Source organism: Anopheles stephensi, chromosome 3 (genome assembly GCF_013141755.1).
Source record: "Anopheles stephensi strain Indian chromosome 3, UCI_ANSTEP_V1.0, whole genome shotgun sequence".
NCBI lineage: Eukaryota > Metazoa > Arthropoda > Insecta > Diptera > Culicidae > Anopheles > Anopheles stephensi.
In genome coordinates this window covers 7,738,200-7,765,377 of record NC_050203.1, presented here as the reverse complement: position 1 = coordinate 7,765,377, position 27,178 = coordinate 7,738,200, and the positions used below count along the sequence as shown (strand labels likewise).

Here is a 27,178-nt window from a genome sequence, read left to right as displayed (position 1 = left end):
GTGGGTGTAGCGAGCTGGACTCCCGGGTGTTCCCGGGTTGGGATTCTTTCTGTACGGTGATCAAAATCACAATAATTATGCATTCACAAGTGCATTTTAACGGTGCTTTCAATTCAAGAAGGTGACGATGGTTCGGACGAACGCAGGGTAGTATAGTTGCTATTCAAATTAAGTGTGACAGAAAATGTGAAAGTCGTTTAACGTCTTGTACTGCAGGCCAATAAAAATGAGACATAATTAATGCATTATTTGATTATGTTTTTCTTGGAATAAATTAAGATTGTCTGGCTCTTTTAACTAAAAATTACTAATGAATAATTGTCCAAATTTATAAGAGTCAACACAGTCTTTGGAAATTGAAATTCGACTTATAGATAAATTTGAGAATGAATGAGAAGAGTTGGATTAAGAGCATCAAGATGAACTCAAAATGAATCCTTAAGGGATTAAAATGAACTAACACGCATACATTTCTCAATCAGAAAGGTTTATAATATAATGAAGACTAAATAAACTAATCTTAAAATCTACATTAAAACCTACTTGCTCGTTCCTCTCACAATGAGGACCAAATTCTCCTTCCAAAGGCTATAAACTAAAAAGAGAGTACCCTCAGTAAAAACAAAGTGATTGCATGATCGATCGCTATTCAGTGCATCAGCCCTCAATCAAAACAGACAACCCAACACACACACACACACACGCAGACACCTGTTTTCCCATCCGGCAAATCGCAGCTGAACTGTGGCTGCGATTAACAAACGCCCAAGGGTTCGTCGCCTTTCCACCATGCACTGCATCGTACACCTTTTCGATCGATCGGGCTCGAGTTCATCGCTCCCGGGTGTGTGTGTGTGTGCTTTCCCGAAAGGGTTCACTGTACGCGTCAGTACTAACGCTACTAGCAACCTAAGCCAGGTCCTACGCAAATTCGCTACTATCAATTACGAAATGCAAATCTGACCCTGGAGTTCGTGCGGGCAACAAAAGGCCCGGCGAGTACTTCCCATGGTGTTCGCCCACAAGTTCGACCCGACGCGGGTAATTTCCTTGCTCGATCGACGCTTCCTAATCACACCGCGGTGCGCTCAAGATGGAAAATGAATTTCGTAAAATTGTTCCCACTCTTCAGGTGTAATCATCGTAAGTCGTACACTTGAGGGAAGCCTGAGCATTTTTGCCATTCTACTGCGGGGGTTTGGGAAACGGGCAAGCGTAGAACCTTTTTGCTTCCTCCCCATCGATCACCGCCAGGTTCTACTCGCCTTAAGCCGTAAGCAAAATGAATGAATGGAATGGCCCCTTTTGTGCTTCAACGTTTCGTTTTCGTTTCATTTTCAATTTAATTTCGCCTTCCAAGTTGAACGTAGGAAAATCAACAAGCATTGCTGCCAGTGCAAATCGAACGATTGTCTACCCGTCAAGGAAAAGAGGCTCAAGATCGCGAACTTCACGCGATCGAACAGGTCGCTACACGCTCATCGAAGAAAAACATCACCAATTTCAATTTCTAGCTTCTCATTCACTTAAGCCATCGTTTCTTCCTCGTCAGCGCGCTCCAAAGGATGTGTTTTATTTTTCCGTTTTCGCCATCCAGACAACGCCATACGGTGGAAGCGTAAATCACGCCGAGTGTGTGTGTGTGCGCGCGCCATAAACATCCAGACCCCGACTTTCCATTTCACGGGGCCCGCACAGTATCCGCGGCCTGATCTCGCCGATCTCAGGCTGATCGCTTTGCTAACGGATTCTAACGAGAACGTTAAGCTAACATCGACCGGAAGCCGGTTAAGCTGCCCGGTTCGTAAGCGTGCGCCATCGGCACAGACTGTCTGCGATCGATCGCACGCAACGAAACGGGCGAAAGACATCTTGGGTGGTAGCTGGGTTTAGAATGGCGAAAGCGAAGAAGATGAATGACCTTAACGCGCAGCACCGTAGCGGCAGCACCTGTTTTTGGAGTTCGATTTGGAGGGAAATGATTTTCCATTCGAAACCGTACCCCACGTAGCTCGAAGCTGCCGCAGATTGAGCAGTTTTAATTGAGTTATGTGGATTTGGTGATGCTATTTTAAGTCACATACATGCTGAGTCCGATTGGATAACATTTACGACCGTTCGCTCCAAGTGATCTTATCACACACCAACACGTTCGCCAAATGAAACTGGTCCAATGTACAAATGGTGCAATAAAATGCAAAATACGTTTCGTGTTTCTTCGGCGTTTTCGCCTCACTCTCACTTAATCGCCCAGCTATCATAAACCTGACATCGGGCTCGAAACGAAAGTGATAAACTGTTCCCTTGTGGGAGACGATCGAGCGTTTCGTTCTCCACTTCCATGGCAGTCAAGTGTCATTGATCGTGGATGGGTTTCTGTCACGATTTCAGCGCTTGATGTTGAAGTTGAATCACACCACGAGTGGCAAGGTCAAGTGGGTTGGCCTTCACTTTTATTCTGATCGGGAGGACCAGCCATGGAAGACGATCGCAAAAAAGGTGATGTTCTTGGGAGAGCCAGAGGCATGATGAGGTGCTGATGTGCTGATGATGTGCCTGGAAGTTCTCAAAGGAATATCTGGTCTTTTGAGAAGAAGTCCCCATATTTTTCTTAGTATATTTTTGTAGCTTTAGTAAATCCCTTCTCACACCTCGTCACAAGATTGACTCGCTAATGTATGTCCATCGTTCGAACGGGAAGCACTGTTCCACCACAATGGAAGGCGAAATTTGTTTATAATGATACACCATTACGGGTCGATATTAACCCAAATTACTAGCTTGACATACTCCGCGCCGAGACAAAGAGTGCGCGCGCGCGCCTTGATCTTGAAGACTGTGCCTCACATTAGTGGTGCTCAAGCCGACAAGCAAATCGAATTACTTCCCCCTTTCAATGCCCTAATGTCTTCATTCAGGTGGATTCAAACGGACAAAAGCACGCCGGTATGCGGCCCGTTCAAGTGTGAATGTTTTCTTTCGCTTGCTCCCGATCAACAACATCAGCGCCGGGTGAGCAGCCACATATTAAGCTGATAATAGCAAACGAAAATGTTTAATTTTAACATGAGTTTTTGATTTTTCAATCACCCCAGCCAGCCCCCGACGGGGAGGAGGACTAGCAGAAGCGAGGAGAGAAAGGTGATCAGCCAGCCCGACCCAGGGCGGCATGCTTTATGCTTCGATTCAATCCACGTCTAGACACTGCGCCTCGCACAAAGGGTCTCCCAGGGTCTCGGGTTAAAACGGTTTTCCTTTCGTACGATACTTAGCGGACTAACAAAAAAGAGTGGCTGAGCTGGGTAAAATAATTTGCTTTCCTGGCTCCCGGGCTGCGTCGACTGCTTCAATCAAAGCTGGAGCAACCGACGCCCTGGTGAGATGGCAACTCAAGCACACAACAAAAAAAATGGGAAGGTGTGCAATGCTTACACGCCTCCAGTAGAATCTTCTGCGCCACAATCAATCGAGTGGATCGAGCAGCGCCAAAAAGGCCATTAAACGATGACGATCGGTTATTTCATCACAGCCAGTTAACGGCAGTTTGCCGATGTAATTTTGGGTTTTTGTTGTATTTTCTAGCTACAACTACATATTTTCACTACATGCCCTAAGAACGTACAGTTCTTCGTTTCATTCTTGGAAGCTCTCGGCAATGAAAGAAATGATCTCTACGCTGCTCATCGGAAGACTGCAACGCGCTGGCAACCGAAAGCGATGAACCTTTACGGCTGTCAACTGCTCCGATCTCATGAATCATCCGTCCGGTTTGGGGGTCGCACGGCACGACAACCAGAGATGTGATGCGATGAGACAGAGAACCCTTTTTACGGTTACGTTTAATTGGATTTCTGCCGTGGGTGCGCGCGCTTGCTGTGGGCAATAAAGTGGGCGCTATTTTTAGCCGAAACGCTTTTCCTCTGTTTTCGATGCCTAAACATTCCACCTTCGAAGGAATGGATTTTTCATTAGGGATCGGATTCTCTCAATGCTTCTCTACAACCGAAACATTGCAGTTAGCAATAACTTCTCGAATTTAAAGAAAAAGAAAAGGATAAACATATTTCCGGAAGTCTCATAGCTCCGAAGTCTAGCATGAGAAGATCATGATCAAGATCAACCCAACCCAGCACGGGAGAAATGTTTTGGTAATTCTATTTTAAAATCGCATTTTTGCCGCTACTCGCAAATTTGGGTCACTCAATTTCCGCTTCCAATAGAGCATTTTCCTGTTTTTCCACCGCAGATAGATAAACCGAATAACGCCATTCAACCGTTGTCAACCACAGGCACCGAGCGTGGAATTTTCGCACCTAACAGGGTTGAGCCGGGGTTGGGGAAAAAAAGCCCCAATAATCCTCTGGAATGATACAAGCAACCGAGATAAAGCTGTCCCATTGCCAATGACATTGCCGGTGCAGCATAAAGTGACATAACACGGTTAGCGGAAATGCGGAAAAAACCCACCCAAATGGAAAAAACTTTTCCACGCAAACACAGCGAGATCGGTTGCAATTGCTTTTCCTTAATTGACGGTTTTGCGGACCACCGACCGGGGCTCACCGCTACCAACTACTGGGCGGTCACGGTGTGGTGCGAAATGAGATCATCTTCTCTGATTGTTTTGCTGCCAGCCGTGTTTTTTTCGTCCCCCTTTGTATGCACACTTGGCTGTCCATTTTTGGCACATTGTTTACCTTCTGGTCGATTTTCGTGCAAGGTTGTCAATTTGTTTTCCCTCGCCTTTGTTCCCGTGAATGGGGAAGTATTTAGGCCACCCCTGGTGCCCGGTGAGATGGGTATGCAAATAGCTGATCATCTTACAGGTTGGTTGGCCCCGGAAGCTTGTGCTATTCAATGATCGAGTGTAAAGAAAGCAATCCAAATTAATAATAGCACCGCGGCGCAGGTTACCACTTCATTAAAAATGATTTATTTGCATAAGGCAGTTTTCGGTGGGCCTTTTTTTTGCTTTTTTTCGGCCCTTTCTTTCTAGCTGATCCGGTTGTGTGGAAGTGACAACCTGTGATGCTGTGTTTGTTTGCTCACAGCTGGAGTGCGGAACAAAGTGCACGTGCTGGCCAAGGGTTTTGGGGGATGTCTTTCTCGGATGTAGATACTTGACCGACATTCGGGAAGTATATGGGAATGTGTTGTGATATTGTTTTAACCAGATAATCCTACACTTCTTGAAACCCCGAATCTCTAAAGGAAGGGGTTGAAGAAAGAAAGATCCGAAATTTAATCCCAAAGATGACGCTGATGCCGCGGGTTTGCTTGCGTAGTAGTAACGTCACTTCCGCCCCTAAAGCTCACCGTGCCATGCCGGCCCTAATTGGGTCAACCGTTGGGATTGGATGGTCGACGGTGACGAACGATAATTCCTCCTATCCAGCCAATCGATCCGGCCTTTCACTTTTGGCGAGTGTGGTGAGTGTTTAGTTTTCAACAATATTCATAATTTGGGACAATGTCAATCGGTCGGCTCATCATCACCAGCGACGATGTTCCGGTTTTGTTCAAGGGTAATATCCAGACCTAATCCGCCCTGATGACGATCGTCTCAAATACCGACCATTGATTCCGTTTCGTTCCAGCTTCCCCGAAGCTTCAACAGGTCAATGAAGACATCATTATAATTAACGGAGCTTAGCGAACATTCCTGCAGCTGTGGGCAGATGGATTGTTTGTTTCTGCTCGTTAAGACACATTCGGACATTCGTGGTTGGATCAAAGCATTCAGAAACGATCGTGCTCAAACCGAACCATAATGTCCGGCCGAACCGATCATCAACGGGTAGCTCATTAAAATCGCATAGCAAAGCAACGCAAAATGCCAACCGGCGTATCATCAGCCGACGAGGTTGATTCGATTGCAAAATGATTTATGTTTCAATTATCCGAGAATAAAATTATCCACTCCACAGCGACCGTGCCAGTCGGCAAGAACAGAAAGAGCATGCCGAGTTTTACTGGACATATTCTTGTGCTTCTGGGGCCGTCTTCCGATCCGTCTTAGCGCGGTCACCTTGATTGATCATCGCTAGAGTAAAACAAAAGCCACCAAGCCACCAGGTAAAGGAAAACAATCGTTACTTAACTACAAGCAGCAGCTCTAGTAGATCCTCTCAAGGGAGCACCCTCCAATTGTCTGTTGCCCCTATCCCCGTTTTACAGGAGCATCAGGATCAGCATCTCGTCCGAAGCGGCTTGTTTGTGAGGCCGGGAAAATGGGAACAAAAGGATAAGTGAAAAATAAATACCACTTGTTGCGGGCAACGAGTCATGCAAACGCGTACATCACGCAACGGCAGGGAACCAATTCCCCGGAGCACGCGAGAATACCGTCCGGCTGGGCAGAACGCCTCCTAGATGGCGGTGGCGGTGGTGATTTTCTACCATAGACAGAGCATGCAAGAAGCTCAAATAAAGCGCACACAGATCGTCCGGTGTAATCCTTAGCGTGGACTAGGACGGCTAACGTGTATCAGGATCCGTCCACGGTGTACAAATTGTTTGATCAGGCGTGGAGATAAACAATCGACTGGAAACGCCACGAAACTTGGGCTGGGATCGTCGGTGATCTTTCGCTCCACTGCGAACCTGGGTCCGTTCCGGTGATTTAAGGCGATCGGCGTTTGGCGGTTGTAGAATGGACGCAAGAACTTTGCGTCCGGAGGCTTGATCGAAAGGCACAAATTGAAACACAGAATCGAAACCACCGGGAACTGCGGTCATGCGGATGTTTGCTGATGCGTAACCGTGCAGAAAGAGACTAAAGGGGAAACGAACCTCAGCGCTTTATTTGCAAGCAACAAAAAAGTCGTCACAGAATGGTGCTTGTCGAAGGCGATAGTCTTCGGAATATTCACTTTCCACCTGGCGCAAAACTATCACCCGCGGTGCCTTATTGGGGACGATTTGGATGCAAATTTTGTGGAAGACTTTTATTTGTCTCATTTTATTTTGCATTTCTGCTGTGATAGGGCGTCCAGCTGCAGAGTCTTGGAATATCTTGGGTTTTTCTTGCTTTCCTTGGGGAATAAATCGTCAATTCTCGTGAAAGCGCTGTTCGTGAGGGTTTTTTGTTTGTTGGAGAAAGTGGTATCATTTCAATCGAATGTAGTGTATCGAGCCTACCCTTAACGTATAAATTAAACTTTAACGATTCCATTCGATCGACTCCCCCCAGAAGCATGCTGCAGCGGTGTTCAGTTCTTATGGATTGATTCTCTATTTCTTTCCCCCCCCCCCTCTCTCTCTCTCTCTCTCTCGGTCGCTCTTAATAGTTAAATTTAATCACCACACTGAACCAGTGGTTGAGGAAGGTGGAAAAAGTAAACAATTTAATTTTAATACGGTACTCAACGCCAACCCCAAAATGAGGCCCTCTTATTATTACGCACGCTTTCGCCCGACGTCCAGCTAGTAGGAGTGGCCCGATTATCGTGTGGCTAACCGGCAACACGATTATTATAATCCCGCGCGGAGGTTGATATGCGCAGCACAACCCGAAAGCTCAATATGGATCAGCTATTCGGAGGTGTTAAATCGGTAAACGAGGATCCGGCTAATCATGCCTCATATGCACGCTGGTTGCTCAGCTGGTTCGTTCTCTGTTTTAGGCTTTCAGCCTTTTAGCAGCTGACGAAGACGAGCAATAGCTTTCCTTTCTTAAGCTCATTCGAAATGTTTGGTTTGTGGTTCAATGATTAAACTTTGTTTAATTTCGGGCTGACCTGCATGATGAGAAAGCACTGCCACTACTACTTCTACTAGCCATACTGAAGCCCTCGTTTCGCGCACTGTTTATGCCGAACACTTGTTGTAGGATACAAACAAAGGGTTTTTTGTACAAAAATAAAAGACACCAACCGAAAGGAATGAGAGCAAACAATAAAAGAAGTACACAGTTTATGTAAAGTACATAAACCTCAAAAAACGCTGAGATTCTGCTACCACATTGTGGGTAGCCCTTTTCTCGCTTTGCTGACGCAATGCTGGTTGCCGCTTTTAAAATATGCGCAATGCTCCATTCCGCGCGACCCCATGAAGCACTTACGGTATCTGCCGACTGTTCATGCATAGATAAACGTGGTGGCTAGAATGAGGCAATTCGGGAAGGTGAAATGTACCTGAAGCACATCATTTCTGACTGAATCACGTCCATATTTCTTTACGATCGTTTTGTCCCAAAAAGATTACTAACCCGTATAGAAGAGAGGAAAGAAGGTAAGGATTGATTCTAGTGAAGAGAGTTGTGCAGTGAAGCTTATTTTAATTTGAAGGAAAAAAATAGTGGAATGCGATCGTTTGATTACATACAGGTTCGTCGCTTGCTGACGCATACAGTCTTTCGTTAAATTTAATTTAAAACATATCGATTTTAGAATGGATTTTTTTCTAAATTTAAATAAAATTAATTTGACTTAATATTTTAAGTAAATTGCACTTGAACTGGTGTGATTTGCTATGGCCACCATGAATTCTTATTGCCTTCCTTCGTTCACTCACTTCCCAGTCAATATGCATTCGATTGACCAACCAAACCAATATTCTGTCTGCATTTGTGTCTGTTTGTGCCTATGTTTACACGTACTGAAAGCATTATTTTTGTGTGCCTTTGATTTTCCATCCATTCCAGCCCCATTGCGAGTTCGAGACTTCCTTTTACGTACAGTGAATTGTTCTGCCGCAATCCATCGCTTACATCTTACACCGCTGCTCTTGCTGCCAGCCTTATGTCGAAAAAGGCACCGAGCAGCAGCAGCAGCACCATCATTGCCCGTCCCGTAGTAGCCCGGTGGCAAAATGGAATCTATTACTGGCGATCGTCCATAAATCTCAGCCCCAAACACCATCACGTCGACCGTCCGCAAGATCCATCGCAGCACGAAAAGCAAAAACAAACAACCACCGAAAGGAGATGCGACGGCGACGGCCATCGGAAAAGCAGCGTCTTTTTTCTTTCCACCGCGCACCGTGTTCTATTTGGCACGAGGCACAACCGCACGGCCTGGCAGACACTTTACGCCAGAAGAAATGTTTGCTTTTGTATGGCTTGGACGACCCGCGTGAAGGAAGCGTTCTCTTGGTGAGTGTGTGTGTGCGAGCATTTTCTTATCGATCTTGTGGCTGCATCCTTTGATTGAAAATTCTTTATGCAAGCGGCAGTTGAAGTGCTTACCGGCACCACCGATAGTGGCAACAAACAATGGAGGTTTTGTTCGGCCAACCTTCGCCATCGCGATATCATTGCTTTGAGTTATTACATTACGATCCGAAGAGGCGATTTCCATCCAATGATCGTTTTGTGATTGTATTATGTGTTTTCGCGCCCCACATTAACATACCTCTAACACAACCACCCATGAAGCTCACATTCACGACACAAATTAAATAAGGCAGCAATTTATGAAGCGTTTAATTCAAATTACAACCGTTGTTTCGAGACCGGTAAGCCGATTATCATATCGTTTCGTCTTAATCTTGACTAATCCAACCATACGCGCATTTTAAAGTCGAATAACTCGAGTATGGTGGCAGGTGTTAGGAACGGCATTGATTAATTAGCTTCCGTGCACCGTGGTACCACGGCGCGGCTGCAATTGGAACATTCAAGTCAGCAGGTTTTGGCACAGACCATAAAAATCGCAACTGGATGACATCGCATGCAGCAATGCGATACGCACGAGAAAGTTAACCGGACTTTACCGAAATTGTGTCCAGCTTCTTGCTTCTTTTTCGGGGGTGATGATGACACCGGAACACTTCCGCGGAGCAGCAGCAGAAGATGTCAGTGGGTGATCTTTAAAGCTGCCGATGGAGCTTCTTTTTAAACTCCCACATAAACCAAAGCCAAGTCCGGCTCGGATTTTTTTTTTTGCTTCTCTAAGAAGTGTCCCGTTGCTTTAACAGCACAGACGTCCTGGATTTTTTTTCGAGTGGTCCGACACTCCGACTCGACTCTTTGACCGGTGCTCAAGCACCATCATATTTTTCTCTCTCGGTTGGCACACTTCCACAAACTTTGTGCACTATGATTTCGCGCATTTATATTGTTCTTGTTGCTGTAAGGTTTTCCGCCTTTTTTTTTTGTTGCTGCTGTTTGTGTTTGGTCCAGCATTACACGTGTCGAGCGCTTTTCGGTTGAGTGATTTGGGTGCTTATCGGATGGTTTACTGTTTCGCCCCTGGGATGCAATAAGAAATGCACCAAATGGGTGGCTGTTTGTTTTTGGCAATAAACGCTTACTTAAATTTATGCATAAGAAATGTTACTGGAAAAAACTTACCATTAAAGCTAGTAATGATATTTTTATGTTCATCGTTGCGTCGAGTTGTTCTGCTACTTGGAATCCTTTTTTCTTCCTAGATAATTATTAAAAACCACCAACACTGATAACACACTGCTGATCGATCTATGTTCACACCCAGATTTTGTTCACTGATAAAGCAAGATGAGAAGATTAAATGAAGGTATAAGTACAGGGTAAAACTCGCTTTTGTTCCTCGATTTCAAAATTGCATCCTCGTGTGTCCAAAGCAAATAGAGGGAGAGAGCGAGCCAAAACGCCAACAACATTACCCCAAACAGAAGGCGGATAATTTTGGGCAGTTAGACCACAACACCGGGAGGAGGTTTGTGGCTGTGCAAAATGATTGATGAGCCATTAATTTAGATTTCGCGCCAAACCGATCTTCGGCGATAGCGATGTTCCCAAAACGCCCAAGGCCCGCTGCAGGTCATAAATGGGTTTTCTTTCTCTCTCTCTCTCTCCGTCTCTCTTGCTTGCCACAATTGCCCAATGCAATGATCTAGATTATTTATATTATTGTTAGCATTATTGTTATTATTAGTTGCCACAACAATTGCTCCGACCGTGGATGGCGGACGGGAAATTCGACGATCCGCCTTAGGTCTCAACGCTCGGCAGGTATCAACGGTCCACTCGCCCCGGTGGCTAACGGAAAACGATAAACCGTCCGGATAAGTCTGAGGCACACTGGCTAGGGCTAAGCAAAGAGATCGAGAGAGAAAAAACGGGAAAAACAGAATCGGTTGCAATTCATACTGTCCGGTTTCGAGAAGGAAGCAAATAAAAACGGACCGTAAACGTTTCACTCGCAATAGGAAACTTTTCTCTCAAAAAAAATTACTGTTTGAAAGATAAATTGAAGAAGCTAACTCTTAAACGTATCATTCTTTGCTTGATGGTTGGGAAAAAGGCCGGGGAGTTATGAATCTTCACTTCACAAAAAAATCTTCTTCGCGCCAGTAGAGTCACCCCGTTTTGGCCAAACCACAACTTCACAGTCACACGTGAATAGTTTTCCAACCTAAAGCACACACTCACAGCCCTTCAACCACTCACGATTCTTCGTCTTCGGATGGAAAACCCGTCTGCACAAATCAAACACACACGCCGAACGGCTCGTACACGCGCCACGGACGGAAAACGATACAAACACGCTAGGCAAAACGTACTCAACGCTCGAGCGTCTATCCAGCGCGGTCGTCAGAGCTTAACTGAACGGACGGATTTCGGTGTATGGACTCTACTTCAAACCGCACCGGGAGCGCCACCCGAACCGATCGGTGTGGGATCGGTGTTCGCGCCGTCGGGAAATGGACGGACGGGAAAACGCAAACGGGGGTTGGGCGCGCGCATACGCACACCGGCTGTTGGATGTCGAACGCACGGGTGCGAGAAAGAGAAGCGCTTAACGGGGTGAGAAAAGGCGAACGCGAAGCGCTGGACCGAGCGCAGAGATTTTCCCCCGGTTCTCACTTAGTAGTCGCTGGCTCGCCTGGTGAGACGAGTTGAGTTATTTTTATCATTAATTATATTTTTTTAATAAAATTGTCAGTACTTTCATTATATATTAAAAAAAAATTAAATAGAGATTTTCTTTGAAATTAATATTTTTTTTTATTCATAAAGAACGGCCTGGCCGTATTGCTGAAATTAATATTAATATAAATATTAAAATAGGTAAAATATATTTTTAATTCGAAATTTTATCATTAATCCAATTGAGTTTCTCAATACGGATTTTTGTGTTATTTTTAAACTAATAATTAATGTATTGAAAATTAACTCAAGCTCGTGTACAACAACCACCGAATACCAGTGTGAATATTTCCCCCGTATCAACGAGCTTGGCAAAGCTAGACCTTAACCACAAGAAACAAGGCCGTTAATGCGCTCGGTAATGGAGAATCTCTTCCCGGGAGTCTCCGGGTGGGGTGATGATGCTGGTCCACGATGTTCGACGAACGACCACTACCACGATCTGGAAGCTTTCGAGCTTTCTTCTTCGCTGGCCGGACCCTGACCGAACGAACGATCGATGCGAAAACGGGAAAAAAGGTGGAAGCTGTTGGAAAACCGAACCCATGGAAAAACAAGCTAGAGAAGCATCACCGACCATCAATTGGCGAGAATGTGGGTGATGCAAACCGAACCAGAGGGAAAGAAAGAAAGACTTCAAGATGGTTGGTAAAAGGTGGAAGAATCCGGCCGAAAAACCGGCCCGCAGGAAAATGATGCCGATATGTGCAAGCCACGATGCAGAACTGAAAGTGAATCCAGCTTGGTGGTTGCAGTCCCGCTACAAAATGAAAGCCCCGCAAGGAGTTTGCTGGCGAGAGAACCGTTTTGCATTGGAAAGGAAAATGAATGCGCACACACACATTAAGAACAGAGTTTGTTTTTCCTCACTGATCGACAATGATCGACGAACGAGGTAGATCACGCGATATTGCACACAGAGCCCTCCTTCTCTCTGGAGGCTTTTCTGGAACGGTCATCCAGCGCGATGTGTCCCAGATTGAAGCGATGATGTGCGGGCCGTCCAGCAAGTGGACATGTCTCAATTAGATGAGTTTTGTGTTTTTGTCCCTGATTTCTGCTGGCGAATCAAACCCAGGCATGACTCGACACAGGCGCAATTCGAGCACAAGTAATAAACTCGACGGTGTTGCCTGACCGGAAAGCCGAATGAAGGGATTGTTCTAATTTTTCCCCGGCCAAACTTTACGACCTCACGATACGGCATGGACCGGGAGGTCGTAAATGGGGATGAAAGTTGTAAAAAATTAAATCCCTCCATTTGACACTCCATAAATGTAGGGCTTTTTTTTCCTCTCTCTGTGTCAAACAATTTAGCCGAACATCGACGACGCTGGATTCGGAATCGCTAAGCAGCTAAAGAGAAATGACGCATGCTTGCAACAATTGCATCGTGCGATGGCTTTAACCATCACGTAAAATTATAAATCATAGCCTCTATGTATTCGATTACCATCGAGCTCGATACATTAAACCTGCACGTTGCTCCATTATTTATAATCCCTTTCGAAATCGCTGAGATTTGTCAACGCCATCGTGTCTGTTTATGGCGCGGTTTCGTATGAGGGCCTCCTAGGGAGGAACTTCTCCCCCGAGCATGGAAAACCGGCTTGGAAAATAGAACATTGGTGCGAAAGTAAACATCCCGTCCCGTTCCGTTAATTCGTCCGAGTGTGTGGCTATAGCCTTCTGTGGAAAGTGTCTTTCACTTTTCCCTTACCCTAAGGAAACGCACTCACACACGGTGCAGAACCGGAAATGGCAGCAATCGGTCGCACGATTCCAACCGAATCCAGCACTGCCATTGATCGGTGCAACGATGCACTGGCCTGTTGCAGTCTCAACTTTTACTACCATCGCACGATCACACGAGGCGTGCGTGACGCATGCGGACGGCCCTATCTGGCGCAAACCGGGCAGGACGATCGACCGACAACCGGCTGACCGTAATCGATCGGATCCTTCAGGCAAGATTCCAAACCAAGCTCTGGACCTCGGCTCGTAAAATGCACGATCCAGAGAACGATCGTGCCAGTTAAAACGAGTCCGATTGCAGGTTGCCGCGATTCCCACATGATCGTGTCTTTTTCCCCCTCCTTAAATCGTACCACGATCAGTGACAGCGGGAACAATTGTCGTACGGGTAATTTGATGGTGGATGCGTACACGCAGCAGCATTGTTGAGATTTCATGCGTGCACGCATGCACTTGTGTCACTTGTGGGACGACGTGACCGCATAAAAGCGCAGGGGGTGGTGGTGGAATAGTTGAAGTTTATGGGCCAGGGTTTACGCTCGAGTGAGTCTACCGTGTTCGTCCGTAACTTCTTGGAAGAAGTCTTCCCATTCATGTGATGATTTTCTTGTTAGTGAGCAACCGCGTGGTGTTAGAAATTGACGTTAATGGTCGACGAGACTGCTTGACTAGAACAGCAGTTTCCTGATCGCTTCCTGTGGCGTGCCTGCAGGTGTCCTTCTAATGGAAGCTATTCTGGTGAGAATGTTTGAAGCCTATCTAGTTACATTTTATGCGCCCTTTCTTCTACTCCATGGAGTTAACTCCTTCATAACTTCCCCCAATAATCGCATCCGCCCGGTTCGTTCAATATCCTCGAGGCGGTGGACATGTAAACGAGGCAGAAGTAGCAGCACCACCGCCAGTCTACGACCGACGGTAAAAATGCATGTACCTTGTGCGTTGCATAATGATCGCGAGTCTTAGGAACGAGCAAAAACACAGAAGAAAAATCCTTTCGACAAATAATTCAAAGGCGATCGCGATTCCAAGCCGTCTGGCTTTTAAGGGTGAGCATATGTGAGGGGTTTGCGTTTTCTTGCTGCTGCTGCTGTTGTTGCTTCCATGTTACCTGAACGTGTTAAACTTGACATGAGCTCGTGCACTGCATAGCCAATGCAATGCATTTCCGCTGAAAATGCATCAAACCCGTACGTTCGATCAGACACGGTGCGCTTTTTTATTACTGCCGCGTTGGTTGCGTTATGTCGTCGATCTTACGGCGAGGTCTCCGACCTTGGCCATGATAAACCGTGAAGGCTTGTAACGGAAGTGGCTAATTTTATGCCTGCAATATCGGTGCGATAACGATTCTGCAGACGATACACAGGTCCGAAATTTCGTTCAACCCTGAGTTCTTTTCGATTTTTCGTTTGAAGCGGATTATGGTTATAAAATCGTACTAAATTGTGCGCTTCATATGAACCACACTGTGCTGGTGATGGTTGTTTACGTTTCCCAACAGATGTCGCTGTTTAATATCTTTCGATTCATCGTTTTTATTAACTATTTTTGGAATATCCGAAGCTCAATCTGTTATTTTTCATTATTTCTACACTAAAAATTATTGAATTTTTCCAATATTCATTTAAAAAACAAAATCAGTAGAATAAATTCTCATTTGCTCTCGAAACACCAACGTGACTACCCTGTTGCAAATGTCACTATTCGTCAAAAGCCCGAACATTGACAGCTCCCACTGTCACCCATCGCATTCTCACATTTTACGCAGGGATAGATAGGGAAGAAAAACAGCTCACAAACGGCGTGAACATAATCCTTCCAAATAAAGGAATCCCGTCCCGTATCCTGGTTGGCCAGTGGTAAAAACGCCAAACTTACCCATTTTCCTAGCGCCTGCAATCCGGCTTACCGTAGCACAGCACCCGCACGATGGCAACACAAACGGCAACGGTAGCAGCTGCCGGCAGCACCACGAGCGGCAAACCAAAGGAGAAAAAAAGTCAAGAAGTAATCGCGGCCGAATTTCAGCAGCTGCGGAATCAGCAACTAAATTTGGTCAACAACTTAAACGCGATCGAGTTGGATCTTAAAGAGCACAAGTGAGTAGAGAGTGAGCGGAGCGATTCCAAGGCATGGATCGGCTTAGCTGGTGTTGGACAGTCACCTCGTGCCAGTTGTACAGTAATAATGACCGCCGAATTGCCTTTCCAGAACCGTAATCGACACACTGAAAATGGTGGAACCTAGTCGAAAATGTTTCCGATTAGTCGGTGGCGTGCTGGTGGAACAAACCGTGGAGGTGGTGCTACCACAGCTCGAGCTGAACAAAACCCAGCTGGAGAAGCTGATCGAGGAGGGCAAGGAGCAGATCGCGAAGAAGGGTATCGAGATAAATCAGTACAAGGACGAGCACAACATCAAAATACGGGGCCAGGAACCGACGCCACCGGCAGCGAGCGACAAGGAAAACGCGGCCGACGATAAATCGTCCGGCAACCGGAACGTGCTGATAGGCAACCTATAGGAAGGTTGGACCGATGTTGCGTGCTTCCCTGGGCCGACAACCAAACGCCGGCTAGCTTTTGTTTTCCTTGTTCACCCGCTTCTCTGTCTGTGTTGTGTCCTGTGGTCGGGTGGAGCAGGTTCCACCAAACGGCGAAATGACCTTTAATGAGATCATTAAGAAGTGGAGTACTTTAACGCTCATGCACACAGAAACACACTCCCTTAAGGCCTTGACTTAGGTGTGGAGGCTCTCGTGGGTGCGGAATTGAATTTCCTCTACTCAACACAAAGCAAAACACCATTTAACTCCATCGCTCCAATACACTCACACACACCATTCACCTGCGCACAGCTGATTAGGCCTCGTTCTGGATTGTTAATTTAACGAATAAGAACCGATTGAACGAAGAGATAAGAAAAGAGCAGACGAAATAAGATGCAATAACATACAAGACATGTGTTTTATTTGCTTTCGGACTGATTCGGAGTCACCAGACACCCTTGCGGCTAACGATCTAATGATTTATTTGTATTGTTAGGATTAAAATAAGAACCTTACTGAGACTACACACAAACGGCTCAAAAGGCTCGTTGTTGCTTGTGTAAATGCTATAAGTCTGTCCGCAATGTCCGTGTCGTGTAAAACCGTGCTTCACTTACTATTCTACCCACTAATTACCCCAAATCTAAGCAGCTTATGGTTCTATACCGTGCGGTGTGTGCGCGCGTTGCCATGGAAATGGTTACCAGTGCCGCCAACCAAAACACACAACAGAGGGTTTGCATCGTGTTTTTGTTCGTGTTTCGAGAGAGTTAGTTTTGTGTCGTCCTGATCTATTGTTGTTTGTCCTTGTGCTCCCTACTCACGCCTTGGAATGCTGGAACTACAGCTAACATCCGGTGAGAGTGAAAATTTCTTCCATCTAACCGTTACGGGCCAGCTCGAGTCGGCCTACTTCCCGATGGGTCCGGACGGCAGTGGACTGTTCTGTCGGTACGATCTGGTGGCCGGTCCGGATTGGGAGCTAGTGTCCGGGCTGCGGTCCGCCGTTACCCAGAGTGCACGCACGGAATCCGACTACCGGACGGTGGTGTTTAATATGCCGATAGAGTTTACGATGAAATCCACCAACCCGTACGGTTGGCCCCAGATCGTCTTCAGCCTGTACGGTGCGAACATCTGGAACGTGGAAACCAACCGTGGCTATGCACGGGTTCACTGTCCACTGAGCGGTGGTGGCAACGGTACGTCGGCGGAACGTACCCTACGGGCACCACTCTTCATCCCGAAGTACTCCAACATGTGTTCCGCGGCGATGAGCTGGATCAGTGGCGTTAATCCGGAAATGCGCGATCCAAAGATACTGACCGACGGCTCCAAACACAAGGGTCTCGCGTGCGAGACCTACGGTGAGCTGGTGGTACGATTGCAGACCATTTCGCGCGGCACCACCCAGATGGCGCTCGACTGGGGCCAAACGACGAACGTGGACGACCGGTACTGAGTGAGGAGCCGCTTAGCACTGCAACAGCGAATTTGAATAAAGGCACACGCACGCACTTAACACGCTAGATGTAGAATCAATCGATGAGTTTTGGCCTTTGAGATGCTTGTTCGCGGCCCGCCCGGCTCAAATGTACATCGGCACGAACGGTTCGTTCGTGACGATCGGATCCGTCCGGTAGCCGCGCGTTACGATGGGCATCCGGTCCGGGTCGCGTGATTCCATCGTGCGCGACTCGAGCGTCGGCTCGTGATTGATCTGCTTCCGGTAGAATTCGCTCTTGCCACCGGTTTTCTCCACCAGCATGATGTTCTTGATGAGGATCTCGTGCGACACCGCTTTGCACATGTCGTACACGGTCAGGGCGGCGATCGATACCGCGGTCAGTGCTTCCATCTCGACGCCCGTCTTGCCGTCACACTTTACTTTGGCCAGAATGTGTACCTCGTTGGTGGAACTGTTCAGGCTCGTTTCGACCTTGATCGAGGACAGCGGAATGTTGTGGCAGAGCGGGATTAGGTCGGACGTTTTCTTGGCCGCTACGATTGCGGCCATCTGTGAGATCGAGAGGACGTCTCCCTTCTTTAGCTCATTGTTTTCGATCAGTGCCGCAATGGTGGGCCCTACGTAGACGGTGGCTTGCGCTTTGGCAACTCGCTTCGTGGATACCTTATCGTCGACGTCGACCATCGTCGCCCGGCCGGTATGTTCGTCCACGTGACTGAGGGACGTGTAGTGCCGACGGTGGAGGCCTCCATCGTGTGCCAGCAGTAGTGTTGTGGGTCGGTGTGATGAGTTGTGTACAAATGATGTCGAAAGTGGCGATGCTCCTGAAATGCGGGCAGGGAAAACGAAACCGTGCGTCAATTGGGAGTGTCAAGCAAATGATCATAAATCTATCAATAAAATACTAATTTATGCAGTTCAACCAGATAAATAAGACATAACATGCAGGACAATATACACATTTTAAACCTAGCTACACGGTCAGCACTGTCCACAGGGAAAGATCTTCGATCGATCGATCCAATATCCAGGCGCCTCACACACAAACCACAAACGATCGAATAACGTTATGCGCAGCAGAAATGAAGCGAACCTTGACGGCAGACAATATGTGCGATTTTTATTCGCACACACAGCTTTATCCGTGTGTAAAAAAAGAAACTAAAATTATAACCCCACCGACAGTAACGGTGCACTCCTTCGTGTGCTTCTTCCGGTTAACCTTCTCCACCGCTTTTGGGGTGTCAACGCCAACCCCACTTTCATTGCGTGCATCTCTCGCGAGATTCGTGGCCCGGCGGTATTCGGTGTTTGTTTATCGCGAATTCGCTTTATGCCCACCACCCAACACATCTGAACACACACTCAGGTGAAGCGCGGACTTATGATGCTCGCGGGCTCACGAATACTGAGATCCATAGCGCCTTCATAGGGCAGGCTCCAGCACGCCGTCGGCGAGGTCATAGAACCCAATCTCTAATGTTGCCCGGACGGCATTGAACAAGCATTTGTGGTCTTATTAAACGGATGCCCCCACCCCTCTTCCGCCCGTTCTGCTTACCCTGCTGCTGTCTCTATAACCTACGGTAAACGGTCACGTATCAAATTGTGTGCGGGGGGGTTGGTGATACTAGTGCTCGATGCCGCTTTGCTCCATCGATGCCGGCCGCCAACCTACCCACCGATCAGTATCATCGGTCGGTTTTCCATCTGGGAAAGATTGAGCATTCCTGTGAAGGAAAATAGGCGTTTAAACGTGAACACACACACACTCGCACGGAAGCAGATGTGTAACGAAAAAGGGAAGCGTTCGATTCAAGTGCACCTTGGATGGTGCGTCGTGCAGTGGCTGGGCAAACGAAAAACCTGTTACCGACACACCGTTGCATCGATTAACTTCCTGCTTCTCCTCCTTCTCCGCCCGCCAACTAACCTGCGTGCTGTTTCTTTTTGCGCTTGACGGCAGCCGAGATGAGGCAGCGCAGATCGTCCTCCGAGCACCCGGGACTGCGTAGCGCATCGCGCAGCGACACCTCGGTATTGCCGAACAGGCACACCTTCAGGTTACCGTCGGCCGTGATCCGCAACCGGTTACAGCTGCCACAGAAGTGTTCCGTCATCGAGGTAATGAAGCCCATCTGGCCCCGGTACCCCGGCACCTGGTACGCTTTCGACGTATCGTTCGGCCCGTTCGGTAGCGGCTCGAACGCCGGGTACCGGGCCCGTATCGTATCGAGCATCGTGCGGTACGACACCATCTTGTCCGTGTCCCACCGGTTGCCGGTAAAGGGCATGTACTCGATGAACCGCACGTCCACGTCGCGATCGCGCGTCAACTCGACAAAGTCACAAATCTCATCATCGTTGAAGCCTACGAAAAAGGGGTGGGGAAACGAGGGTGGAGATCCGAGTGTGAGGTCCGGTGTTGCTGCCGATAGTACGCCACAACAAAACCAATGGCCATCAAGGGAGTGCAATTAAACAAAAAAACACACAAAAAACCAAACGTCACGTGGCCGTGGAGGCTTAACGTAACAGAAAGACTGGAAGTTCACGTATCGAGGAGCATCGATCGATTGCAAATAAAAGTAGGCATTGGATAGGAGACGATGCCTTCAAACGCGATCCAAGTAGCCGTGAGTCCGTTACACGAATGGGTTTGTAACCTTTGAATTGTATTCTGACCACGATTAATTCGCCCTGCCGTAGGGGACCTTCACTTCTAGCAATGGAAATTAGGTTCGCCTTAACGAACCCGCCGATAATATGCGTTCCACATACACAACGGACACTGATTTGTCACAGTTAAAGGGCTGCCTCTACATCCTCTAGCTCCTCTACGATTATCACAATGCACCCTATTTAAGCGATTTTTGAACTGCAGTTGGAACCCTTATCGGTCACGCTTATCACTCTGCCACTTAGCGCCTGATCGTTCGTCTGATTAATGCGCTCTTGTAACTCAAAAAAACGGAGTCACTTTCATTCCAGTCTCTCGCATTGTTTTTTTCGTTAAAGTTTTTTGCTGTTTTCATTCATCTGCACATAGGCAAGAAAGCACACCGTTTTGGTTTTGCGACAACTACCACCCAACAACGACGACACCGTTAAACAATAGCACAACTTACCCTTCATCAGCACACAGTTCACCTTTGGCCGATAGCCCAGCTGGATCGCCAGATCAATGCCGGCCATCACCCGGTCCCAACCCTTCCGGCGGGTTATCTGCTCGTATCGGGCCGCCTTCAGCGTGTCCAGACTGACGTTGAGTGCATCGAGCCCGGCTCGCTGCAATCCGACCAGCTGCCGCGTTAACATGAGTCCGTTTGTAGTAATTCCGACACTTTCCAACAATGGATTGGTGGCCTTCAGCTTGGCAACGATCTCGGTTAAATCTTTGCGCACCGTTGGTTCACCACCGGTCAGCCGTATCTTCCGCACACCTTCCGTCACGAAGAGGTTCGCCAGCCGTATCACCTCGGCACTCGTTAGTAGCTGATCTTTCTGGGTCAGTTGTACACCTTCGGCGGGCATACAGTACTTGCAGCGTAGGTTGCACCGTTCCGTCAGCGATATTCGCAGATAGCTGTGAAACCGTCCAAAGGTGTCGATAAGCGTTGAGGAGAAGTTAGCAGACAACTGTTCGTTCGCGCGTTGCTTCCGATCGCGTTGACTGTTCGATTTGTTCTGAAAGCAAAAACCAGAGACAGGCTTAATGTGTGAAGCCGCGATGCATGTGAAGCCGAGGCCACGGGTAACGTAGCGGCAAGGCGGACGCGGGCGGACGGTGTGTGCGTGTGTAAGGCACGGTGTAACGTACACGATCTACGTTATATTTGTAAACAACGCGAGCAGAGCCGCACGTACGCACACCAGCGTGGGACCGACGGGTTGCGCCACGGCACGCACACCACAGAAACCGGGAACGAGCATATTACACCCAAACACCCTTCTCCGTCCTTTATGCTCGGTTTATGTTTATTATGTTCATGTTGTTGTTGTTGTGGTGTTCATGTGACGCATGCAGGGCAATGGGCACGAGCGGGACATCGACATGCTCGGGAAGAAAGTGAAGACGTACGTGACCGGTGGCAGGCTTCGGCATGATGCTTTCTACGCATGTACGCATCTCCTTCCTCTGGCTACATCATTCGGATGTTGGAAACTTCACGAACACAGTGGAACGTACGTTTCAGGTCGTTTTTATGTTTTCGTATTAATCGCCTGCTGCTTCTACTATGGCTTTTTGGTGACCGAATTTACGAAGCAGATTTGTTTTGAACATCACCATTTCAGGGTCAGGGTTAAAGCGAGCGACGGTTCGTTGTTCTGGAAAGTGTTTGCCAAAAGTTTCATCTGTTTATCTAGCTGAGATGAATTTATGCCTTTTTTTTTCAACGACGAGCTGAGGAAATGTATTTCTATTTTTATCACACTTGGAACTGATAATTCTTTACGCAAAACGGGGGTTTAACCCTTACTGCAGTTAGGTAAATATTGATGTTTACCGCTGCATCACTGAGTATTGAGAACAGATTGGCAACGAACATCGTTACGATCAGCATTTGCTTAGCGATGGCACGCTAACTAGTGTCTAATTGAATGAATTCACAATTTACTCATCATTGCTTGTTAGTGAGCTTGACAGGCGGACGCAGCTGTGCTTGACGACCGGAAAAAAGAAGTGTTGGTGGCATGAGATCTGGACAAGAAAAAAAAGGGTACACATTTTCCACCGCCCTTGGTGATAGCAGCGGCGGCGGGTGTGAATGGCGTCTGTTCGCCATACTCATTTGCATTTGCAGTAAATTACCATACTCGATCAGCAATATGCCCGAAAGCTCTCAGGGTGGAGGAGTTTTGTGCTAACTCATGATTCATTGCTTGTTTGTAGGTAGCCGGACAAGCCGGATAAGATACATTGCCGGTAGCCGGATAAGACTCCGTTTATAGGGCTTTACTGCTGAGATGGCGGGACACATTATTAACGCTTAAATTGCATTTGCTGCGCCAGAGGAGTATTTGCTTAGGGCGATGCTAATGAGGCGAATAAGGGTTTGAATGGCCCAACCGTTTTGAAAATAATTTTAAACAGCTTAAGGAGGTTTTGAAGCCGGGCGTTAATTTAAATGAGAGCGGGATATTAAAATAGAAGGTTTACAAGGTTCAATTTTTTTTTTTCGTATAATGTACTATGAGCTTCTATGATTTTTCTTTTTGTTATAAGCGCTACAAGCTCAAGGAATCTCCCTGGACTTGAATTGTTACCCGTAGTTGGATAGTCAGTCTTGCGTGCGGGAAAACGGTCTGAGATTGGCTTGGTTACTCGGTCATGCCGTGTGAAGACCGGCGCCGACATGACCTCGGATCCGGACCACCTGAGATGTGGATTAATCACAGATCAAATTGCTTTCCGATTATCGAGCCCTTCAGGGACATTAATCCAAAGTAATTCTCGCTTGGGTTATTTACAAGCCTCCAGAGACTTGTGATGCATTAGCCTGACCAATTTAGCACGACGCTATCCCATCAGCCCTCATTTACTCACAATTCAAATTCCACATTGTTCACACTATGGCCACCTCTCCTGTGCCTTGCGTAAGTAAACATTGCGTATTTGCGATTGACGATGGTTCAAAGCGGAACAGTTTGCGTATCTTCCCCGTCCGCCTGCCTTGTTAGCTCACCTTATCAGCTGTCGATGCTTCTGCCGCTGTCGATGACGGAGTGGTTTCCGGAGAAGATTGTAGCCGGCTCGCACTACCCTCCTCCGATAAGGTCGGCCTTGCCGTGTGGAACATCTTTTGGGCCGGAGCTATCACCCATCGCTTGGAGCTGTCTTTCGGTCCAATTGCACATAAGGAACGTTTCAACAATTGATGCATTGTTGTTACACTATATCACGATATAGGTTTAGAACCTTTTCACTTCATATAATATACTATTTACAGTAGAAGTTTAGGGAACAGAAGGGGAAAGAACAAAAAGGAACCTAGAAATGCGTTTGAAAATAAAAACAACACTGAGCACCACAGTGACAGAAGCAACAGGTGTCAACGCGTACTGTCCCAAGTAACGAACGAAGAGTTTCGTTCAGTACGCTTTCTTCGTTCAGTCGGGCAGGGGTGTTCGGAAAGCAGGGGTCTTTTCGCGATATTTACCCTTGTGAAAAAGGGAAAAGGAACATTAAATTTATTTTCTACCTGATTTACGTATGATGTACCAGTAGTTATTAAATTGTATAAAACAGATTTTTGAACGCATTTTATTGACCTTTAACGAAGTTTAGAAATGCTTCCAAACTGATTCTTTTATGTTAATTGATATAATACACTATAATACTAGATCATGCCTGCCATAAAATGATTCATTGCACATTTTCAAACCTCGTAGCCGTATAGTAGGGAAGAATTGCAGGGAAATTACAGACGGTAAAGCCGATAGCGGCGCCAATCTTCCCACGGTAGGTCCGGGGTCCGAATCTCATCCGGACCATTCCTCCGTAGTAAGGACTGACTGTCGAACTACGTTACCAGCATGACTTAAAAGGTCTTTTGGCCAAAAAGAACAGAAACAAGCTAGATAGTCAAGTGGATTTTGGTGATCGTTCTCAATGTTTAGCGGATCTATCATCTAGGACTTAAGACTCAAATTCACTCCTGCTAAGATTAGACTCATATTAAAACAGTTGATGGCGGAATAATATTTGATTAACATAATACATAAACATAAAACAAATTTATTAAACTAATTCAAAGTGAAAATTTTAAACATACGGTATACAATTATCAAATAAAAATACAATTATCATGAAAAAAGAGCGAATAAATAATAACGACTGAATATAAACATTTGTGTTTACACTATAAATTGATTCTACCAACCCTGTCGAAGAGGAACAAACCACGACATCTAATTATTATCCCGCCTAACGCCGTAACGTTTTGCTGCACACGCGATTAGCTTCAAACGCGGCTTGTTAGTCAGCAAACAATCGTCTCATCTTACCGCCTATCCGGGCAGCTTCCAGCGCACTACCAATAATATGCAAAACGTACGATTCCGTCCAATTCGAGATTACGCGCTGCTGATAACATTGGACCAGATATTAAAGCTGCAAAATTTATGACGGTTCAGGCGGGCCGACGTTCGGCAAGCGGTCGATTGAACGCGTGAGAAACGATGTTTGCGGAGTTTCCGCGATCGCGATACACGCACCCGGGCGACGCACCGTTTTTGGTGACCGATGCGTTGGCCGCTGATATCTATCCATCATATCTCCGTCTTCGCATCTCGATTTTCCCAAAACACTCACACAAATCCGGCACTGTGTGAGATGTTGGGGCCGAAGAAGAAGTGCAAGAAGTGGCGGCCGAAAAGAGCTTAAACACAATTTTAACCGATCAAACTGGATTCCGCGGTTAACTCTCGCGGGGGGGAATCCAACAAAAAAAAAAAAAACAACCGATGGCGAAAGACACCCCGGTCGAATAAAAACGTAAAAGAATGCGAGTCTCATCAAACAGCGCACCATAGGTGTCTTGATTAGGGCCATAAATCTGGCTCTTTGCCGCGCCACACCGTACCGAACGGTGCGTGCGGCATTTTCGGCATTGGCGGCATAGTTTTGGGAATCGCAGGGTCGAGGCGAGGCTGGAGGAATGGCTAGGCACTGGTGGGCTGGTCGTTCGGTCCGAAAATGAGCCCGATCTCCGGGAATGGGGCAAGAAATCTCATCGCCGAACCTCGTAATTCGCCTCGTTTTGGCTTATTGGCGATAAAACAATTGAAATTTGATTCAGTTGTCCGGATGGCACCGCACCGTACTGTTTGGATGGTGCGAAAGAACATTGCAAGCATTCTTTCTAGCCCGAGAGCAGTCGTAATGCCGAGCGGTGGGAGCGTTTAAATGCGTCGCGCCAGAATCAGTCCAGCACGGTGGACAGCCTGGAAGCGGGAATTGATTTACCAGATTTTTGCGTTACCGTATCCGTAGTGCGAGTGGTGGTGAAAAGGTGTAGAATTGTTTATATTTTAAAGTTCAAAGCGTATATCGGCCGGTTCTCGAACAGCCAGCCTCGTTCTTATCACCGAGAATCGTGTCGCAAACAAAAGACTTCAACCAAGCGACGAACCCGCCCGATACGACGCTCACACACGCTAAACGGTCCGTGACCAAGACTCGAGAGGCTTTTTCAACCCCAAAACACCAACAATCGTGGTGAAAAGGTATCAAAGCCAAACCTCGCACGCACGCACTTTTCCTAACCAACCCGGTATGGTTGCCTACCGTACCGTTCCGTCGCGCGGGTTCAAAGCGATTCTTACGACGTACCGAAAAAGGATGCCCTCAAGCGCTCGCCCGGTCGGGCGGGCGGACGTCTTGGCAGGGAAGGCAAAGGCAACGGGAGGGAGGAAAATCTAAAATACGCAATCTGTCACAGGCGGCACCAGATCAAAAGGGGGAAAATGTTGCGTAGAGCGAGAGACACATTTTACCCTCTTTCGCTACGGCTCATCTCCGCCGATGATATGATTCATTATACGCCTCACTTTGCCTTTCCCTTGTCCCGTGCCGTTTTTCTCCTTTCCCTCTCTACTCTCTCTCCCCCTCCCCGCTTTTCTCCCTCCCCTCTCGCTGGGTGTCTCGTTTCCTTTCCACGTACGATCATCGTCTCCACGGTACGTAAGCGGTCGGGTGCGCCGGGTCGCGTCACGCCAAAGATGCGCCCTTTCATCCGCAAGGGCCGAGGCCTTTTGTGAAAGGGAAAAGAGAAAAGTGGCGCAGCGGCGATTTTGAAACTCAATACAGCGCATATTTGAAAACGGAGAAATGTGAGGCCGTGAAAGGAACAGGCACGGTGTACATTTGACTATTTTCGATTCCGAAATCGGAACGCAAGGCTTCGAATCGTCACAGGGGTGTAACAGCAAAAGCAAATCCTTACTTTAAATTCAGTAAAACTTTCCGTAAGCAGCTCTAATTAATCATGCAAATTACGCTGCTCCCTGCCCCAAACACTGCCAGAAGGCCGAAGGATAACGTGGAGCATACCTTCGCAAGGTAAACCTCGCAAGGATGTAGGTCGCACGTAATCACAACGAGTGGGGAAAAATAAACAACAAAAGACTGCCGGAACCGCTTGGCGGAATCTTCAAAGAAGGTAGCGAAGAAGGTTTTTGATTTGGTTTTATTTAGGCGGACTTTCCGAGGGGGGAGGGATTCGGCTACTCGGCGATTCGCATCCGTACCAGCTTCTGCAACATTGTGTGTATGTTTGGGGGTCGAAGATATATGTTTCTGTCATGGTTCGGGTTCGGGGTTTTTGCGCTCCACCGCACGCAAGCGATCCCTTCGAACCGGTTCAAAATGTTCCGAGCGCCAGAAATCAGATTCCCTCTTTTAACAGGAGGAACATTTTAAGTGGTAAATACGTGTAAAAGTAATATAAGATCGCGTTCAATAAATCAGTGTAATAAAGATAGCAAGTGGGTAACATTAAACGAGCGACGAAAGCTTAGTCACTCGCGCGTTAAGGGTTTATATCGA

At 47.2% G+C, this 27,178-nt stretch overlaps 4 protein-coding genes across 7 annotated transcripts in view; 2 read left to right on the top strand and 2 right to left on the bottom strand.

Annotated features, from left to right (window-relative positions):
• The window catches only part of LOC118510487 (serine protease nudel), a 41,153-nt gene extending 29,638 nt beyond the window's left edge, over nt 1–11,515 (bottom strand). The window contains exons 1-2 of one of the 3 annotated variants that reach the window (XM_036052369.1): nt 11,357–11,515; nt 10,295–10,446 (exon numbers count right to left, since the gene is read on the bottom strand). In XM_036052369.1, the coding sequence (XP_035908262.1) occupies nt 10,295–10,327 (33 nt within the window). In that variant the 5' untranslated portion in view covers nt 10,328–10,446; nt 11,357–11,515. The remainder of the gene's footprint in view (nt 1–10,294; nt 10,447–11,356) is intronic. The other 2 variants (XM_036052370.1, XM_036052371.1) reach the window with 2 other exon arrangements.
• Nucleotides 11,516–15,334: 3,819 nt separating this feature from the next.
• LOC118510485 (probable prefoldin subunit 2) lies at nt 15,335–16,571 on the top strand. The gene is made up of 2 exons (XM_036052366.1): nt 15,335–15,711; nt 15,824–16,571. Exons 1-2 carry the CDS (start codon nt 15,542–15,544, stop codon nt 16,134–16,136), a joined length of 483 nt encoding a protein of 160 aa, XP_035908259.1. The 5' UTR covers nt 15,335–15,541; the 3' UTR covers nt 16,137–16,571.
• Nucleotides 16,572–16,618: 47 nt separating this feature from the next.
• On the bottom strand, nt 16,619–23,662 carry LOC118510483 (molybdenum cofactor biosynthesis protein 1). 2 transcript variants are annotated; one of them, XR_004906017.1, is made up of 5 exons: nt 23,316–23,662; nt 20,757–21,315; nt 19,562–19,999; nt 19,190–19,358; nt 16,619–18,452 (listed from the first exon to the last, which is right to left on the bottom strand). XR_004906017.1 is itself a non-coding variant. In XM_036052363.1 (4 exons), the coding sequence occupies exons 1-4, from the start codon at nt 23,511–23,513 to the stop codon at nt 17,749–17,751; spliced, it is 1,896 nt and encodes a 631-aa protein (XP_035908256.1). In that variant the 5' UTR covers nt 23,514–23,662; the 3' UTR covers nt 16,626–17,748. The 2 variants fall into 2 exon arrangements, 1 of the variants encoding a protein (XP_035908256.1); XM_036052363.1 differs by lacking the exon at nt 19,190–19,358 and having other exon boundaries at nt 16,626–18,449.
• LOC118510484 (B9 domain-containing protein 1) lies at nt 16,635–17,689 on the top strand. The gene has a single exon (XM_036052364.1). The coding sequence runs from the start codon at nt 16,993–16,995 to the stop codon at nt 17,620–17,622; it is 630 nt and encodes a 209-aa protein (XP_035908257.1). The 5' UTR covers nt 16,635–16,992; the 3' UTR covers nt 17,623–17,689.
• Nucleotides 23,663–27,178: the final 3,516 nt, after the last annotated feature.